The following is a 19,568-nucleotide window of genomic DNA, read 5'->3' as shown; positions in this document are numbered from 1 at the left end:
TATTGACTTATAAACTCTCAGGACCACCTGGAAACTTTCTTTAGTACTGTGCGTAGTACAGGTAGATTCAACAATAATTCGACTGCTGTAGAATTCAAAAATGGCTACAAAAGATTGCTTATGCGATCTGATGTACAGGCTTCAGAAAATGCTAATAGCACACAAATTGACAAGACTTTAGTTTTATACATAGATAACAGCCCTGAAAAAGCGATAGGGGCGGCGGACAACATTTTTTAGCCTGATTTCGGCGTTGATATCGTCTAACACAATTATATAACCTGTAACCATGGGAATCTGATCGAATATGCAGAACACATTTTTGCATACATAAATAAATGGTTTTGTGGCTTAATAACTAAAAAAATTCGTCAAATGCACCTACTGCGTGAATATTTTACTTTGCAGTTAAAGTCTATCGTTACTACAAATAGAAATTGTAGGGGCAGACTTGTAGCTGCTTCATCAGATGTCGTTGATCTATGATTGATCATAAAAAAAAGTGATCAAGATTCATGATCATATAACGCAAAGGAGAGGTTGCTTACAAGCCCGAACAAAATTCTCAATAGCAAATTCGATGATATACGCCATATGACAGAGTAAAGTATACCTGCAGACTATCGTAACCAGCTAATCAGGGCCATAATGTGTTCATTTTCAACAGTGAAGTTATATCATATAAGTTCCTCGAAAAACTACACGATTCGTAGAACAAGAAGTCAACATACTAGACTCATAGTTTCTAAAATCTAATAAATTCTACTGACGGTATAATATAATATAATATATTATAATATAATAGTAAGATAAGAAAATACGTATAACAGAATGAGTATAATAAGGTAGTGTGATAGTTGATAATTCAACTGGTTAAGTGAATTTTAATTATGGAATATTACATCTAAAATAAAAATAAGAAATAAGTTACACAGAATGAATATATTTTATATCCAGCTATTTTTAATACATACCCACATATGCCCCCACAATAATCACACGATACACGTATATCTTTTACTGTACGTGCAACTGCCTAAACGCGCATACGCGAACAGAGCGAGACCGCGAGAATACGAAGGTTTTCTCTCTCTTGCTTCTTATTCACTAGGACCGCCATGAATGAAAGCTCCATCTATTTTTCTACGTCTATGGCAACATATCACAGAATGAAGAAAATCGGTGAAGTACACCTTGGGTACTTTTCTCGTGATTACTAGTTGTTTGCTACCCGATATGCTGGAGTTTGACACCAAGTAATCTTAACTAAGAGACCTTTGTTCCTTTATCTGGGCAATAGTATGTATTCTCCATTTCTCTTCAATAACTCCATGACACTTACAAAATGTCAATTCTTGAGAACTCATGAATTACTCTACATTATAAAATAACTTCGTAGATCATGGGTTGATTCATCACCTGTAATTCTTGGCCCATGTGAGGACTGAAGGTATAGCAGGAATGGCAGCGATGCACCACGTTAGGAATAGTATCAACTGAAATACAATCTGTTTTCCATCCGTATGACTGTCACTTTGAATCTGCTCCTCGATACTTGGCTTTTCTCTATTAACTCGAAATCTATCGATGAAATTAGACCGCAGAGAAGTTAATAACAGTTCTTCTAGATAATCCTCGTATAATCTTGTGAGTTTGAGGAATTGTAGTCCGATAAATGTGAACATGGATAAAGCTCCGCATGTGACAGGTACCATAGACAATAATATTGTAGGAGCAATCAGAGGCAGTTGAATTAAACCTCCTATCAACCATTCTGACCATATCGGCGAAAACTTCAGAGCGCGTGTTAAAAACCTGATGAATAAAATTCAGTTATTAATTGCATGAGGAAATCTTTACGGGGTGGTGGGGGGTGGTACACAGTAGAAAGTCATGAATTTTTCTTTTTTTTTTTGCAAACAAAAATTCTTCATTTGCTCTTATTGATAGACCTTAATGAGTTGTTCTTTTTTCGTCTCCTATTCAAGACACATCATACAATGAATAATGGTATTCAGATCAGACCCAGACACACCGAAAGGCTAGATCATGATTGCGTTTTATCAGAAACTTGCATCAGGACTTGATTGCAGGCGTCAACGAGTTTTTGACGGAAACCAACACATGTGAAGATTAAGTAAAGAAAGTGTTCTGCGAGCCTTTTGTATTCCGATATTTCTGACAAAACTAAAAAAAATATTCTCTGATTTAAGAAGATTAGATCATTTGTTTCAGTGTATATCACATGTCCATGTACAGGACGCAACAATGCCTTTGAGAGTTGACAAAATTAATATTCATCGAAATTCCTCCAATGTTATTTTAATGGAATGATCAAATGCAGATGGAAAATGGTAAAACTTAGCAGGCTGAGGAACTTACTTGCACATGCGTAACATTGGCCTATAGGCCCCTAGCGTACCTTTCAAGCACGTTACTAGTGTGTGTGTGACCGTTGTACGTATACACCCATCAGCGCCGCCTAACGTGTATGCCTGACAAAACTTTAATGGTCATTCCGTACATGTACACAGCAATGCAAACACGTTTTCTTTGCTTGTGAAGGTACGCTAGAGGCCTATTAGTCAGCAACATCGTACCGCGGCAATATTTTCGTCTATGAGGCGAGGGAGCCTACCTTACTTGAAACGAGATCTGACATGTCAAATTTTCCTGTGCCAAATGCCGAATTCAAATGATATTGTTATGATGACTTAGTCCAAGAACTTTAGGATTTCACTTGGGAAAAACTCCAACCAAGCTAAAATTTGGTATACATTTACCTTTCAGCTCTCCAAAAAAGGTGTGGAAAATCCCCGGAATTTGGTTATACGCATAACTTGTGACAGCCCAAAAACCGTAAAAAAAAATTACTTTTTTTCGGTCTTTTGCAAATATCTTCGTTCTCGTCGGTCTTAGGACTATAAAGTATACTTATAAAAAAGGAAGAGCGAAAATTGCTCTATAAAAAAGGTGAAATAAAGTTTATTAATAACACTAACAGTTTTTATGTAATCTGGTACTGAATCTCTAATAGAAATGTTGTATGGATATTTAATTGCATGTAATGATCGAAATTGAAGTTTTTGTGCGGTATCTTCTCGATTTGACATTTTTATAGACATTCAGGTATAAATAATAGTATATTCAAGTGTACAAAATTAACGGGAGGTATAAATTTAAAAAATTGGTGATTTCGAAAAATTAACGACGGAGCCAGGAATCGAACTTGGTATCTAGAGAGGTGATGAGAGGAATTAACGAAAACAAAAGAAGCAGCGCCGAAGAAGAACGTTATCGAGTTTTGCCAGCAGCTGCAGCAATTCTTCGACAGGATATACGTTCTGTAGCTTGTGAAACTGACTATTATCCTCCGAGCACGCACATGTTTGCCGATGTAAATAGTTCGATTCCAAAATCTCTTCGTTTTTTCATAGAGGAGATCATTATTGAAAATAAAAAAGGTAAATTGGAGCCACTACACAAGAAGTGTACCGCCATTAGCTATACTATCATGTCTGCAGTTCGTCCACGATAATTTCTTTCCGATTCCGTTGATGATTCCGAGCAATCTTGGAATGTCCCACCAGTCCCGTGGGGAAATGAAGAACAATTCGAGAAAGGAGAGGGCGCAACTGAAAGAGAATAAGCTGTCAGAAATTCGTTGCATAAACTACCTTAATTTTTTTAGTTACGTATTCCTAAACATTCACGAAGAAAAAGATTAGAGTATAGCCTGACAAGATCAACTTTTTTACGGTAGACTTTTACATCTTTATGATGTTAGAATAAGAGCATCGAAAACAAGAGTTTTAATTTTGTACGAATAGAAAGTTTTCGTCTCTTGAGCATCCGATGTAAGAATGTATGTAGATGAATGTTTACATGTTGGAATCTTACGCTTCCGATGGGAAGCACACGCATGACGGTCAAAGCCGTCAAATAAATGATATGCGGATGTGCGGTATCATTAGTTACGAGAAAATTCATTGTTGGGAGATATAAATTTGAAAAATTGGTGATTTCGAAAAATTAACGCCGGAGCCAGGAATCTAACCTGGTACAGTCCGACCTCCAAATAAGAAACCCGGCAATAAGAAACTTTTCCCAGTTCCTCACTCGAGCGCTTCCCCCACTCCGACTTGAACTCCGAGCTCGAGATTTTTGTGCGCGAAAACTCTGGTTAAGAAACCAGCCCGAAAGGAAATATTTTGGCAAAATAGAGTGAACGCTGTGGTGTCAATTGATGTGTGGATGCGTACGTGAGTATATGTGTGTGCGTGTGTGAATGTAACACAAAATTTAAAAGTTGTTTTGAATCTTTTTGTATTTATGTATTTGACAGATATATGTGGACGTTGACAAGATTTCATGGAACATAAAAACAGAGAGTAACAAAGAGAGTAAAAGAAAGTTCAGAATCAAGTAAAAAGCTAAATTAAGTAAAAAGTAGAATAATGAAAATTCTATTTTGAATAACCCGAAAAACAATCATAGAATGAAACATATAAACCTCACAAAGGCCAGGTTTCTAATCTAAATGCAAGAGTCGCAATTTTTCGCAATACATTTCGAGTAAAACACAAAGATATTCCTTAATTACGAGGAAAAAAGAGGAAATAAGGTAAAAGAGTGTTTTTACTAACACAAAACTATACATATTTTGTTAGGTGCTCCGATCTTTTTCCTCCCCTATATTTCCAATCACCTGTGACCTGTGATAATACTTACCGGTGATTTTTAAATTTTTAATGTGGGTTCGTCTCGTCCATTTCTCTAGCCACCCGTGGCTTGCTTTGAAATTTTCTGGTCCGCCGATTCGAGAGTTTATCACGAGAGCTTGTCGGCACAGCATTGGTCCAGAAACTGCAATGCCTTTGCAACGACAATCAGAAAGCCACATGAATAATTCGGCGTCACGTTCATTTGTTTCTGAAACTTTTTTCAATGTTTTCGAATGGCTCGTTTTGGCGGCATTCTTTATTATCTCCTCATTGGATCTCCATTTGCTGAGAACACTTTTATTCAAACCGTATTTCGCACAGAGTTCTCGAGAGTTCAGGGTTTTACACTCTTCCAAAATTTTCTTCTTTTCTTCAAACGTATATCGATTACGTTTGGTCACAGCAACCTGTTTGTTTAAATTAATATCATTTTGTGGCGGAGATTCCGTAACATTCTCTTCGACTTGTACACTGCAGTCTGATCTCTTACGCTTTTTCAACGTTTCGGTCATTTTAAGACAGTTATATGATCGAAATTCAGACGTGAAACAAAGATTCGCTAGATAAATGTCCACGCGCAGTCAAAAAAATTTTTGCATGAGCGATGGGAATAACAAGTAGGAACTTGTTCGAGCGTGTTTCTTATTGAGAGGATCGCATGCGGAAAAGAGTGAGAGAGACGGACAGTATCACTGAGCGCGGAGCGCGCGCCAGGTGGGGGTATGCGAGATATACGAAAAACTCTTTCCCTTAGGGGCTTTTGGTTTCTTATTGGGAGGTTGGACTGTATCTAGAGATGCTTGACCGGAGCCTTACTCCACTAGACCACCTAGCCGCCCTGACTCTATTGTTGTTAATTCCTCTCATCACCTCTCTAGATACCAAGTTCGTACCATGTTTTATTGAGAATATTGTACTGCATATCCCGAAAACAAATAATGGATGGTCCTATACTTTTTGACGTAATGACAATTCTGTCCCTATACCGGTCCTTAAGCTTCGTTCTTATAGTTTTATCGTCTGGTTGAAAATCTTCGAGGACTCCTTTCAATTTAGTGAAGGTAAATTGACAGTAATGATAATTTTCTATGTGGGCGAAAATATTTTCTATAGCTGCGATAATTCGGCCATCCACGAGGCGACCTGTTTTTTCCGGTGCCTGGTGAAAGAAAATGGATAAAGCAATTGCTGTGATATTTTGCTTCGGCTGCAACCAAATCTGTCTCGAAGATTATCCTTTTTCTAACAGCCAAGGTCTGAGCATCTTTTCTTGTTTCGGCGATCTGCATTACAGTTTTTTTGAATCCGATTGTTGCAACGTGCTTAATCGTTTTACGGAGCTCTTTACGCTTTTTTTTTCTTTTTCCTCATCAGCCTCGTTTCCGCAAAAAATACAAAGTTTCGTAAAGTCGAGAGATGGTGCGGACGATTGCATCTTGCTTTTGGGAGGACTACATCCCGATGAACCAACAGCATCCTCGATAGCACGTTTCCTTTTGAAAGCGTTAATACTGGACTCGCGAGTATAGTCTTTACGACAGGCCACGTGCACTTGGATAGATTTCACATCACTAAACAGTGCTATTCCATCATTTCTCTCACCACTCACAACCTTCAACTTATCTATTCCCCGCTCAACTGTTACAAATTCGTCACTTGCAAGAGTTTTGTTACAAATACCGCACAATTGTTCCATTATGATTAATTGCCTTGAAAACGCGATATAATATACGTCCAGTGTGGCGTAGAAACGATTTGGGACTGAGCATCTAACGCACCGCACTAGCAAAAACAGGCATAGCAGGTATAAACCGGGCCCCAATCGATGCACTGACGTCAGAGGGGAGGCGCAGCTGCTATGAAGCCACCACACAGAACGCAGGACGTAGCGGCGCGGTAACTAGCAAACTCAGTCTGTTGTTTCACAACTTTTTCGGTGGAAATTATTAGTTCTATCAATAAACTCTATTATACTTTTTTGTGGAGAATTTCTTGCTTTTTTTTATAAGTATATCTTATAGTTGTAAGATCGACGGGTACGAAAATATTCGTAAAAAACCGAAAAAAAGTAATTTTTTTCACCGTTTCTGGGCTGTCACAAGTTATGCGTAGAACCGAATTCTGGGGATTTTTCACACCTTATTCGGAGAGCTGAAAGGTAAGTGTATACCAATTTATAGCTTGGTTGGACTTTTTCCTAAGATGAGCCTATTTTTTACCTCAAGTTCCTGGACTAACTCGTAATAGTCATCAGTCATTAGGCAGTCAACAATAAAAGTTTTTCAAGCCTTCGCGAATCACTGAATCAACTATGTGAAATCTATTTAACCTCAAAAATTCGCCTTACCTACATAACCCCCATAAGTCACGACAAACAGCTGAAGCTTAAGATGGCCAGCGTGCATGAAAAGACGACAAGGTCCACGCATGCGCAGTCGGACACTAAATCTGTTTTAAATCTGAAACTCTGACCCTTCTTGCTTAGCATAATTAAATCACTGGGTACCTTTTTTCTAGCGTTAAAACGATTTGCGAAAAGATGAGTCCTAACTGAACTTTCTGCTGTGAATACACCCGACAAATCATTACGGAGTAATTACAAGTATTATTGAAACTCTGTATCAGTGTACACATACGGAAATTGATTCTGCGACACCTAATTTCTCTCCCTAGTCGATTACGTTGGCAATGGAGAACGTCGTCCAAGCGGTAAATGGCCATACCCTGTGGGTTGAAATTCTCTAACGGGCTAACGTTATGGACTAAGGAGAAAAATTAGCTGTCGTAAAATCAATTTCTGTATGTGTATATTCATGCTTGTTCGAATACAAACCTTTGGGCCATGTTGTATACCGTTGAACCAAATATTATAACAGCGCAGCAAATGACAACTGCAAATATCTGTAGAAGAGCCAAGGACACAAATCCTTCTGGGCCAATGCCAATACCAATGCACAAAGCTAACGTGATTACAGTGGTGATGGTAGATTTGATCAATCCGATTTCATGATCTACTTGTTTTGCTAAAGCAAGTAGTAGGAGTCCAGACATGACCCCATAAACATTTGGCCAACGATCTCTCACTGCGGTGCTCAGGGTTTCTATAAACCCACCACTAAACACTTCAATGGTATATTTACATTTTGGATCTAATGTAAATTTTAGCTTGAGAGCCATATTGCCAACACCCTTGCCTCTATTCGCCGCATTTTTTGTTTGTACTATTACAGTTTTTGGCACCAGATTTCTGAAATGAAAAATTGAGGTTTGGAGTTATCATAGAAGAAAATCTCATACAGGTGCTGTCTAATGTGACTTTTTTGTGTATTTCAACACGAACTAATCGCCAAATGCAATATGATCAATGCCACATAGTCCTGTGACTCTTAAAAATACGACGCAGAGAATTACAGTACACAGAACAATTATTCAGCAATCAAATCTTGATTATATTTTGAAATAATTAAGAACCGGGTACATTTCAAAATAGCGAAGATTTGGGTAAGGGACCACTAATTTGGTTGTAACTGACAATGAGTCACATAATATGCGCATATGAGCTGTAAAACAATAGCAAAACAATTTTCAATATGCACTTATTAACACTGTGCGTCACTAGAATATACTGAAAAATGATTGTGACAACCGAAAATGAATTAAGGTTAACAATAAGATGATAAGAAAAAATTTTCGTCGGTTGAAGATCATTTTACATCAGTTTGATTTTATTTATAAAACATTTAAATTCAACGTTTCGGTCGGGCCCTGCCGGCCATCTTCAGGCTAAAATAAAATTATAGAATTTTTTTGTTTAACATTCTTTACATTATCCTTATATAGAGTAATGATTAGTACAATTTTGTTTGTAAATTCTAAGAGTAGGTATACCTTATTATTCAGAAACCATATACTGTCTATTTATTAAGTGGCAGCAAAATCATGACGATTCGGTTTCCTTATTTTAAAACTATAATAGTTTGTGTCTTTAATTTAAAATTTATAAATTAAAATATAAGCACTTGTTAGAAAAGGACAAAATACAGGGTTTAGAATTGGAATATAAATTATACGAGAGCGATGTTACAAAAATTACTTACCAATACGTGACAACGTTTTCCGCTGTGATGTTGTATAACGGCATGATGGAAGGAAGTGACAGGAGGATTGATTACGATCTATCACCACAACATTTTAAAAAAAGAAAAAAAAGAGAAAAGAAAGAATATCCAAACACAAATCAAATATTAAATGTCATGACAGTGATACTTGTGCTTCAGCAGCTCATGCTTTACAATTAGGACATTATTTTGATTTTGAAAAGGCAAAGGTTTTAACATCTCACCCAAACTGGTATAAACGGAATATCAAAGAGATGATACATATTAGTAAAAACAACAATACCGTTAATAGACGTACGGATATACAAAATTTAAGTCATCTATAATCAGATATACTATAGTTTAAAATTTCCACGCCTAACAACAGTTATGGTAATTCTCACTTTCGACTATTGACTACTATATCGAACTATCGATTCTAGTAATAGATCGTAATCAATCCTCCTGTCACTTCCTTCCATCATGCCGTTTAAACAACATCAAAGCGGAAAAGGTTGTCACGTATTCGTAAGTAATTTTTGTAACATCGCTCTCCTATAATTTATATTCCAATTCTAAACCCTGTATTTTGCCCTTTTCTAACAAGTGCTTATATTTTAATTTATAATTTTTAAATTAAAGACACAAACTATTATAGATTTAAAATAAGGAAACCGAATCGTCATGATTTTGCTGCCACTTAATAACATGACAGTATATGGTTTTTGAATAATAAATATACTTACTTTTAGAATTTATAAACAAAATTTTACTAATCATTACTCTATATAAGGATGATGTAAAGAATGTTAAACAAAACAATCCTATAATTTTATTTTAGCCTGAAGATGGTCGGCAGGGCCCGACCGAAACGTTGAATTTAAATGTTTTGTAAATAAAATCAAACTGATGTAAAATGATCTTCAACCGACAAAAATTTTTTCTTACTAGAAGACGACAAGGTCACGAATAATACCTAAACAATAAGATAGGCGATACGAACTTGAGTGTATTCAAAAATGCTATTATTTTTTGACTTTGAAAATAAACGACCTGCATTTTATGAGAAACTTATTTCGATAAGGCGATAAACAAGCAGATTTTCGGCTTGGTTATTTAAACAACTAGTCTTTCGGTGTGGATCTTTGGTAAAATTATTATAGACAATAAGTCAAGTTTTTAGTTGAGTTGTCAATTTTCCAAGTATTTGAGGAACAAGATTAAATCAGTCGAATAAAAATTTGCCCATTTATGAAAAAGATTTCATCAGTATCATATTTCTCCGACTTTATAAATCTGTCGTCACGATTTGTCTCGTATATCGGTCATCGATTTTCTGAGACACAGATCTAAGGATCGAGTTCTCATGGAAAATATTAATACGTAAAAGTTGTCCGAATTATGGAGGTAGACTTGATCCTGACCTTGTACTTGACCTTTAGATTAAGTGTCGGGGTGAAATCAAGGTCAACTTGATAATTTTAATTAGAAAACCGATATTTCTTCCTCGAAATCGATAAAGTATAAAATTTTACATTTACACTCCGTTCGCCGAGAAAATGACACGCTTAAGAAGCGAAACGCGTCCAGTTCCGTCAGATCCCACCCAATGCGTCGCCCACTTTACTCCCGCCAGGTTACCGAATGGGTCGCGCAGCTAGTTAGAGACCCGGCGACAGCCGACAAAGGTACCCAGTTACTCAGATCTAACGGTTAATTTCAAACCTATAAAGGATTGACTTCAAATCTTTTATTTCAAACCTAATGGTCGATTTCAAACCGTCAAGCGCCAGTCGTTGCAAAGTTGCGAGTGAGTTTGAATTTGTAAAATTTCAATTGTGATTTTGTTATTCTGGTTGATTAATACATCCGATGGCAGAAAATAAGGACAAGGAAGTAGAATAAATTTATCCGAGATATAATGAGACTGCGATGTACATATTATTTCACCTATAAGTCCCTTTACAGTGCGTGAACTTTTGGTACAGGGCACATGTGTACGATATTATAGGTACGATACTGAATCGCGAGCTTTGCTATCCCCACCCAACCCCCACGCTGCCCGATCATGCACGATACTATATCGTTCTATCAATGAACGGAGTATAGATAAGGATTTGAGTACTTTTAGGACACCTTGCACATGAGATAATCCGTGTCAACTGGATTAAGTCCTGACCATCAGAATTATATATATTTCCGAAATATTTTGTGGGTATAGTACGACCTCTAAAACACCTAAATTGATTTTTTTTCAACCGTTAGGGGCCACACGGAGTAACTAGTTAGCCCAGTGAAATTAGAGTTCTAAAACCTTTGAAATTGATACAAGTAACGATATCTGCCGGTAGTAGACAAGTATGATAAAAATCATTAGAAATGTTGAAGAACTCTTCAACAAATATGAAACAATCGGTTAGAAGTCTTAAAACACCCATACGTCTTGTACAACTAGGTTTTTCAGCGTGGGGTAATGAGTTACCCCATGTTGCCGCTAAGGGTTAAACATGCCACGAGTAATGATTGCCGAATTAGCTAAAAGTTGAAAAATTACTGAAAATGTATTATTTTAATCCGATCATTTTGGCACAAGACCCATGGTGGCAATCGATCTCCTTCTAGACGTCAAGACACCTGGGAGATTTTTTATTTCACCGAACCATGATAAATAATATATTGTGTTACAAGTGCTGAAAGTGAGCGATTTTTCATGAGCGTAAAGTTTGTAGCGTGAACCGCAAAGGCTAGTATTACAATCGCATGAGTACTAGTGTCTGAACGCAGTGCGAGCCAAAGCGACAACTGCTATTTTTTTCCAAAACCTGTGAAAGGAAGTTCGATTTAAGAAGTAGCGAAGGTGCCATTCATAGCGCATAGACTTGGGGTGAGTTAATTCACGGTGAGTGACATGATGCATAAAATTCAGTTATTCGGAAGTACATATATTTTAATGAAAGTCCTAATATGTATTTTGCGCATGCATCAACGTCGTTTTACCACACCGTTCAGAAATAGGGCATATTTTACACACTCCACGGGTTTCGGAAATACAGCTTCCCAAGCAGATATTACAAAGACATTATTTTTTAATATGACTTATTTTCATCAATGTTATTCTTCTAACATAAGTATGTGACGTTTCACGTCACTCAGTAAACAGTTGATATTTCTTAATTCCATCAAGGATTTTTCCTGTGCTAGTACGACCCCCCGGAACATTTTTTGAAAATTTGAAATTTTTCGATCACGGGCCTTACCGTACGAATTTTTAAACCTATCTTAAAAATACTCAAACTGGTTTCAGTCAATCAGGAAAAAAAATTACCTTCTTGAAATAGAAAATTTTCACGTAAAATTTAGTGTAGAATGACGTGTTATTCTATTCTTTTAATAACTTTCTGAATTTTTTAAATAATTTTTTTTTTTATTTTCATACCTGTTCAAAATCTATTCTGAAGGTTTGGAAAAGATCGTAAGTGTGCTTTACGATTAGAGAAACAATTTTGAACAATTATCAATTAAATCAAAGATGCGATATTTATTATAATAGATTTGGAACAAGTATTGTAACGGGTGCGGTTTATCTTGAGCCACAGCCTATGTGATAAACCCGTTATTAGTGTGTTTTTTGTCAAATTTAATAGATTTATAAGGAATCCTCTCCGATGGGTAAAAGCTGGATCAGCTTATCAGACCCAAAAACCCTTGATAGTCGAACTATACGGACTTAGGTATCACCAAAGCCGCCTAGGAATGTGAACAAGCACCTCCGCCCGTTGCTCCCTTCAGTAAGACAAGGGCTTGTAGGCCGTTGATTCAACTGGAGACAAGTGAAAGAAGCGTATGTCACGTAGTCGGAGATACGGGTTTCCCAGTACTACCTTCTAATCGCGAACTCGGAGTAAACAGAGTCGCCTGCCTATATTTTATTATCGGTTATTGACCCAAAACACCGCTAACCTTTCAGACCAGGGAAATCCTTGGCTGACTGTTGGTTTTGTTTCCCTCCCTTTTTCAAGATAAAGTTATATATTCGTTGGAATGCGGAATGCGTTGACAGCGAGACAGACGAGTGTATGTTTAACTATAACACATGTTTAATAGCGATTAATCCAAGTACAATGGTCTTTGTCTGTAGACAAAAATAAGGTTTGTCAAAATATAACCGTAGAGAACTAAAATAAAAAATAAAATTAAAGAAATAATAAATCTAACAGAATTCGTCGGTTCTGCTCCTAAATCTCCCTACAGCTCAAACGTTAAATACGCGGCTCTACTCAATATTTCTTCTATTGGTCCCGGGCTATCGTGGACTCTAATGTTGATAATCTTTGCTACAATTCAGAATAAGCACTGTGCTTGAATTTCCTCTCTAAACCTCGTGAAGCTAAATTCGATAATGATCTCTAGATGAGAAACGCCGCGTTACAATATGACGCAGCTCGGCGCTGTGCCGGACAACTGGACTAATAACTGTGTGACGCAGTTCGGCGCTTTGCCGGACAACTGGTAACCGTTCTTCGTGGTGCGCCAGTTTTATATTCCTCCGGAGCTGTTGTTGAATGATCCTGTCGACGTCATTTCCCTATTGGTGTGTCCCGTTGTGGGTCGTCGTCCTGGTATGCGTTGGTCAGCGTCCGTCGTCTTTGTTTATTATTTTGGATGCTAGCAGGTTACGGTCGCTATCGATGGTCGTCTTGATCAGGTGTCTGTGTCAGTTGTTGACATGTTTTGTGTATGTCACGGGCATCGTTGGTATTGATGTGATTTTGAACAGCTGTCCGTTACAGTATACAAATAGAAAACATTATTGAAATTTGAGAAAAAATAATTTAAAAAGAGGACAAAAACGCCCTTTTACTGTGAAACTTATGTAAAAATGTTTTACTGCGAAAACGGAACGTTATTTTTGTTGGTTTAATCTGGGTGTTTCTGAGATGGGTTTAAAAATTCATGGATAGAGACGATTAATAAAAAAATTTGAGAATTTTTTCGGAAAATTACGAGGGCTCGTAATAGCATTAAAATAAATCCGTAATAAAATTAAAAGATGTCATAATTAACCATTTATCGAGTTGGCATGGAGAGCACCATAAGTTTTATTTTTAACAAATGCTTCGGAATTATACTTTTGAACCATGCGGAGTAAAACGTTTCGAATAGTGCAATAAAACAACATTGGTGCATGCGTATAACTAAAATGCTCGGTTTTATACACTAAGGCTTTTTTTGGCGCATGCGCTCTTTCGATTAACGTAGTTTTATGCACTGTATCATTGAGCGTAAACTGCCAAGTTCTACGCGTGCTCAGTGGCACCTTCCTTACTTCGCAAATAAAACTTTTCTTCATAGGTGTTGCAAAACAAAATCGTGTGTCATACATTTTAGGCGATATCTGACACGTTTGATCAGAGCGCTCGCCTTGGTACATGCTGCGTTCTCACTAGCACTCGTGAGATTGTAGCATTTTCTATTGACACGTGCCATCAACTTCGCACTCGTATTCGTGTGAACGCAGAACTCGCTTTTGCGGTTCATGCTGCAAACTTGACACTTATCGAATATCACCCACCTTTCGCACTGGTAACACAATATACTATTGATAATTGTTAGGAAAAAAGAACATATTTCCATGTTTTGGTTAAGAAGAAGATCGTTTGCCATCATGGGTCTTATAACAAAATAATTACAATAAAATGCAGAACTTTACGTACTTTTTGGATTCTACAATAAAGGGTTTTTTTCACTACCTGTGACAGTTACTGAATGTAGAGAATTTTTTATAAAAATGTCAGAAAAAATTATGAGAGTCAGGACTTGGAATTGACATGAAATGCTCGATATGCAAATCATTCCAGAGTTAACAACTATTCAGGGTATCAATAAATTTGGTTCTCAGCTATACAAAAATTTATTTCTCTGGACCGTCAGAATTCTTTAATTTTGGCCACAATTGTCTGTCATTTTTTCACATACTTAGAGTGGCTCCATAATTTGAAATTTAACGGCTTCGAACTTCGCGTGATGAGCGATATCGATAACAAAAAATATACAGGTAGTTGTATTTAGAAGTAGCATCACATTCTACAATTGCATCAAAATTGGTCATGTTAGACAGTGCGGCATTAGATGAAATCGATGGAACACGGTGAGTTGCGAAATGAGGTTAATAAAAAAACTTCAACTCATGAAAATGAAAATTTCCGGAACGAGATGCTGACGTGGAAACTGATTTTTACCCTCAAAATTGATGACATTCAAAAATATACTTCCACGATATGGTACATTTAGCAAATACGTTCAGCATAATAGACAAATATAATTGGATACATGTGACTTTAGTATATACTTGCGCTACAATAATCGAAAGAAAGCTTAATAATATTAATAATACCTCCAAAACTTAGAAAAGCAAGATTTAACATTTTGCAAATACGGAAAGAACAAAAGTGAGAAGCTACAGGTGACTTTAGTATATACTGGCGCAATAATAAAAAGAAAGCTTACTCAAAAGCAAAGTGCCGAACTTGACTGATACCATTAGACCATGGCTCGAAAAGCTCAACTGTTGCGTGATGGCGATGATTCTGTTGATGGCACTGAACGTTGATTACTTCAAGCAATACGGAATTCGTATTACTGTCCAGATCCACTTCGTATCGAATATCTCCAATGTTTGATACTATTGTGCCTAGTTTTCCGAAACCCCAATACGCCAAAATATGTTTATTTTGGAAACTTGATATTCTATCACTCTTTCGATGAAGGTCTACGTCAATGGATAGCCCTTTATGAAAACTAGAGGATGGTATTCTGATTATAACGTGCGTCAAGTGTTGTGCCTTCAACTCCGCCAGATCCAAGTCTGCCGTTTTCTTCTTATACGTGCCATCCGGGGTTATTCTACTTTTGTTCGTCAAATTCCAGCCCCATTCACTGTTGACAATTCAAAGTACACGAAGTTAAACAATAATACTACAAATCGCTAATTGATGACTGAATTTTTGAACTATATATAATGCTTATACCTATACAATCAAATACTCTTCTAAACGTGAAATCAATTCTCGGAATTCTCACTCATTGTCAGATACTGGGTGAACTGCAGTACCAGTATATGATCAATATTCTGATGAGTTTTGTAAATGCAAGAGGTACATGTTTGTTAAGATTAATTACTTTAAAAACGATTTATGTAAATTAGGTTTAAGGATTTATAAAGGCGCAGATGTGAATGCGCCTTAAGCATACGAGTTATCCGTGCGGCGTGCAACGACATGCACAGAACAACGAAAGAAAAATTTGTCAGTCAGTCAGCAAGAATGTGAATAAAAAACGAGCAAGGAAGTCTGTAAAATAATCTATCGTAATAAACACGATAAAATACAATCCATCGTCAGTTTGAAATTAAAAATAAAGGCTAAATATTATTAACATGAAATACGTCAATCAAACAAGAAAAGGCGCCTTTTGTATTACTATTTTTTTTTTTTCATCCATAAGAACCTCAACGCACAATAAACGAACAAATTCTTGAATGACATCGTATTTTTATTCACTCTCATACCCACTTCCAGATCGCAACAATGTTTCTGATGGCGGACTGAAAAGCATTGTATCGAGCGAAACTCGCCATAGTTTGAGAAGCATAGCATTAGTCAACAAGTCATCATTCCCGCGGTATTCTAAGGTTAGATTCGATGTTCATAGGTTATGTTATGTTTATTTGAGTTTGTTTCACGCTCAGCCGACTATGGCGCTGTAGGTTTCTCTGTGTTGCCAACATGTTTGTCTAGTGTAAAAAATTAGCCGTCTTAGATTCATTGTCCCCAAGTGTACCTTGATCATAGTGTACCTCGAAACACATTTCCTATTTAGGGACATAAAAATATTTATGAGAAAAACGCTGCAGTTTATCATCAACAGTCATTCACAATAAATTACGAACCTAAATTTAATTTATCTATTCCATGCAATCAATGTTTATCGTGATTTTAAAACGAAGGTTTTAGGGGAAACACCACTTTGATCCATTTTTGTGACATTAGTAAGTGCTTTCAGAAAATATCACAGTTGAATAAGAAAACCAGCATCAGTCCAAGAAAAACCTGCCAGAAGAATTTGTTTCAAATGTATTTTTACGAAAAAGCAAATCATCCTGGGTAACAATTTCAAGTAGCAACTATGTGGCCACTACATAGCCAAACCGAACAACCAAGACAACCACCATGTGACGAGTTGACGGTTTCATCCTGACATATACTCAGTAATGACAAGTGTTGGAATACAAGCAAATTATCTTCACCTGGAATTAGCCTGGTTATATTTGTTTTCCTTAGTGTAAATATGAAAGTATTTAAGAAAAAGATACTGAAGATGTGTGCAAACATAGGAGGAGAACCGGTTCTGTTGAACCAGAGACTCATAATAGAAAGGGTTAAGTCAGACGCGCGCTTACCAAACAATTAAGAAGTTTCCATGTATGTAATTTACGCAAAAATATATTATTATTATAATAAAACTACCGCTTTCCATTTCAATAAAAACAATAAATCCAACAACAACCAACACTCGTGATTTTTAGATGGCGGTCACTTGCCAAGTTTTATATTTTATTTGTGGTTTCAAGGTGGCAGCTAGTTACAGAATTATCCAATATTTATGAGGTTTTTTTAGGGCCGCGAGAAGTTTGCAATATCAGACTTCTTTGTCGATGCCACATGAATGCTAGAAATTTTTCCGACTTACTATTAGTTGCCACCGCTAACCCAGGTCAAAACCATGTATTTCGACGACCTTGCCACTACCTATAGAAGCCATACATCTTGGTTGCCGCATACATGCCAGCAAAAACATTGAACTTGCCATATAGCGGCTACCTAAATTTGATGAGTTTACCACGTTGTTGCTGTATAGCTGTCATGAAGTTTCAGTATCTTTCAGCTATATAATTGCCATATTAATTATTGTAGTAATTATCTGTAATTATTACGTCTAGCCGCTACATTAAAACCATTATGAAACCATGAAACATGACCACCTCACTACCATGAAGCCACATTTTGAAACGAGATAAATGTTTTAAGTTTTTGTTGAAAGTGAACAACTTATGTGTTCAACGTCGTATATGGTAAATATATATGATGTATTTGTATTCGACCACCCTCGTGAATTCTAGAGTGCCAGTTATTTTTCGCGTATTACGGAATAGCCGCTTTGTATATCTCACTTATTGTGCAACTTTGTTTGCAGTAACAAAAGCCATCTAGTGGCAGTATTGTGAAGTGCACAATATGGTATGACCATATTTCCACCCGATGAAAACCATATTGTTTCAGAATACAGTGTGTCACGTCCAGCATACCATTTCTCTCTAATTTTTCATACTCGCTAACTTTCCTACAGTTCTTATATGAATCTCATGGTCTCTGTGGTGTCCTCTTATCTCTACCTAGTCTCGCGCCATTCACTATCGCGCTTACTTATCTAATTCTATTCCCTTCCTTAAGCATCTTCACACCTTTTCTGCACCCCGTACGTTTCAAGTCTCTAGTGACACTCCTATTCTAACTCTCGACAACTTCACATCTAGACTATCAGCTTCTTGAAATAAATATATAAGTAAGACATAGCTTCATACAGTACACTTCGTTTCTTATTCAATCCTCATACTGATTTCCGGTTGACCTGGAACGTAAAAGTGAAGCCAATCGGTTTACTCCTACCGCTCAGGAGTAAACTCCACTCATGGACGTAACAAGTGTTATATGTAGCGTATCTCGTTGCCAAGTAGCACTGTCATGTAATTTACTAAATAGTTTACTTAATGGAACATCATTGCGAGGATGATGTAGATTCGAGTTCACGTCTACGTCAGTGCTGATCGAATCAGAAACTTCGCTGCCTCCTCCAGCGCGAGTTGATTCGATATATGGCTTCGATACATAGCAACTTGGGCCGAATCGTGGCTATGGGGCTTTACAGCATAGCAGCCATGTGAATCCCGCACAAACTCTATCTGGCTCTACTCACCAAATGCCATATGGCAGCGCGAGATGCCAAGTAAGATTCAGATACGGCTACCACAAATGACGCCGTTCAAACCTCATGTAGCTTTAAAAGGCGGGAATCAGGTAAATGCTGGGTAAATTCACCATAACGCATTGGCAACTAGGCGCACCAAAAAGCCACATGGCAGAGTAAGGTACTGGTCAGGTAGAAACCACATTGAGTTGTGACATAGTAATGCCGGCTAGGCTGAATTGAATCCTATACGGTATGAACCGGTAGCGGCTAAATTAAAACCGTGTAGTTAGGCGACGTGAAATGCGTAACTTAAATCTATGTGGGCTGGACATGTGATTACTACCAGGAAACAATGTCGAAAGGCTAGGCGGCCTCGCCGGCATATCGCCATGTCGAAAAACGATGTTGTAGCTGTATGGTAGCCAGGTTGTTCTTGGACATTGAGCTCCAATTTAGCCCACTGATATGAATGCTACGCTAAAGCCAGATGGCCTTCTTACCCTGGACATTCAAATGATTAAGCATCCAAAAGTAAGCTAGGTAATACGTAGCTTTTCCGGATATTATATATATTATATTTTCGAAGACTGCTGGGCGTGCGTAAAGTGCCCCATTTACAATTAGAGCGGTAAACCGATGTTGGTATACGCAGATAACCAAAGTCCCTGATTTTACAAACTAAGACGTTCTTACCGCAGGCACGCTTTCAAATTACTTAATC

General features: G+C 37.2%; 3 protein-coding genes across 7 annotated transcripts in view; 1 reads left to right on the top strand and 2 right to left on the bottom strand.

The window, feature by feature from the left end:
- The window catches only part of LOC107225884 (GPI inositol-deacylase), a 223,323-nt gene that overhangs the window by 5,372 nt on the left and 198,383 nt on the right, over window positions 1-19,568 (bottom strand). For 4 of the 5 annotated variants that reach the window (XR_006903466.1, XR_006903467.1, XM_046734977.1 and 1 more), the window contains 3 exons: window positions 15,329-15,757; window positions 7,558-7,971; window positions 1,420-1,815 (listed from right to left, as the gene is read on the bottom strand). Coding sequence is in view for 3 of the 5 variants with exons in the window: in XM_046734977.1 (XP_046590933.1) it covers window positions 1,420-1,815; window positions 7,558-7,971; window positions 15,329-15,757 (1,239 nt within the window). In the remaining 2 variants the exon portion in view is untranslated. The remainder of the gene's footprint in view (window positions 1-1,419; window positions 1,816-7,557; window positions 7,972-15,328; window positions 15,758-19,568) is intronic. The other variant, XM_046734979.1, reaches the window with a different exon arrangement.
- On the bottom strand, window positions 3,018-6,462 carry LOC124293596 (tigger transposable element derived 5-like). Its single transcript, XM_046734999.1, has 2 exons — window positions 4,732-6,462; window positions 3,018-3,635 (listed from the first exon to the last, which is right to left on the bottom strand). The coding sequence occupies exons 1-2, from the start codon at window positions 5,234-5,236 to the stop codon at window positions 3,505-3,507; spliced, it is 636 nt and encodes a 211-aa protein (XP_046590955.1). The 5' UTR covers window positions 5,237-6,462; the 3' UTR covers window positions 3,018-3,504.
- The window catches only part of LOC124293598, a 43,064-nt gene continuing 30,339 nt past the window's right edge, over window positions 6,844-19,568 (top strand). The window contains exon 1 of the mRNA XM_046735006.1: window positions 6,844-6,882. The gene's annotated coding sequence lies outside the window, so the exon portion shown is untranslated. The remainder of the gene's footprint in view (window positions 6,883-19,568) is intronic.

The sequence above is a fragment of the Neodiprion lecontei genome, chromosome 3 (assembly GCF_021901455.1).
Source record: "Neodiprion lecontei isolate iyNeoLeco1 chromosome 3, iyNeoLeco1.1, whole genome shotgun sequence".
NCBI lineage: Eukaryota > Metazoa > Arthropoda > Insecta > Hymenoptera > Diprionidae > Neodiprion > Neodiprion lecontei.
This window is presented reverse-complemented; position numbering and strand designations above follow the sequence as displayed.

Excerpts from the sequence above, each read along its gene's own strand:
- LOC124293596 (XM_046734999.1), bottom strand. The coding sequence starts at position 5,236 with ATGACCGAAACGTTGAAAAAGCGTAAGAGATCAGACTGCAGTGTACAA. Across the intron at positions 3,636-4,731 it reads TAAAAATTTAAAAATCACCG|TTGCGCCCTCTCCTTTCTCG; the intron begins GTAAGTATTATC and ends ATTCTCTTTCAG.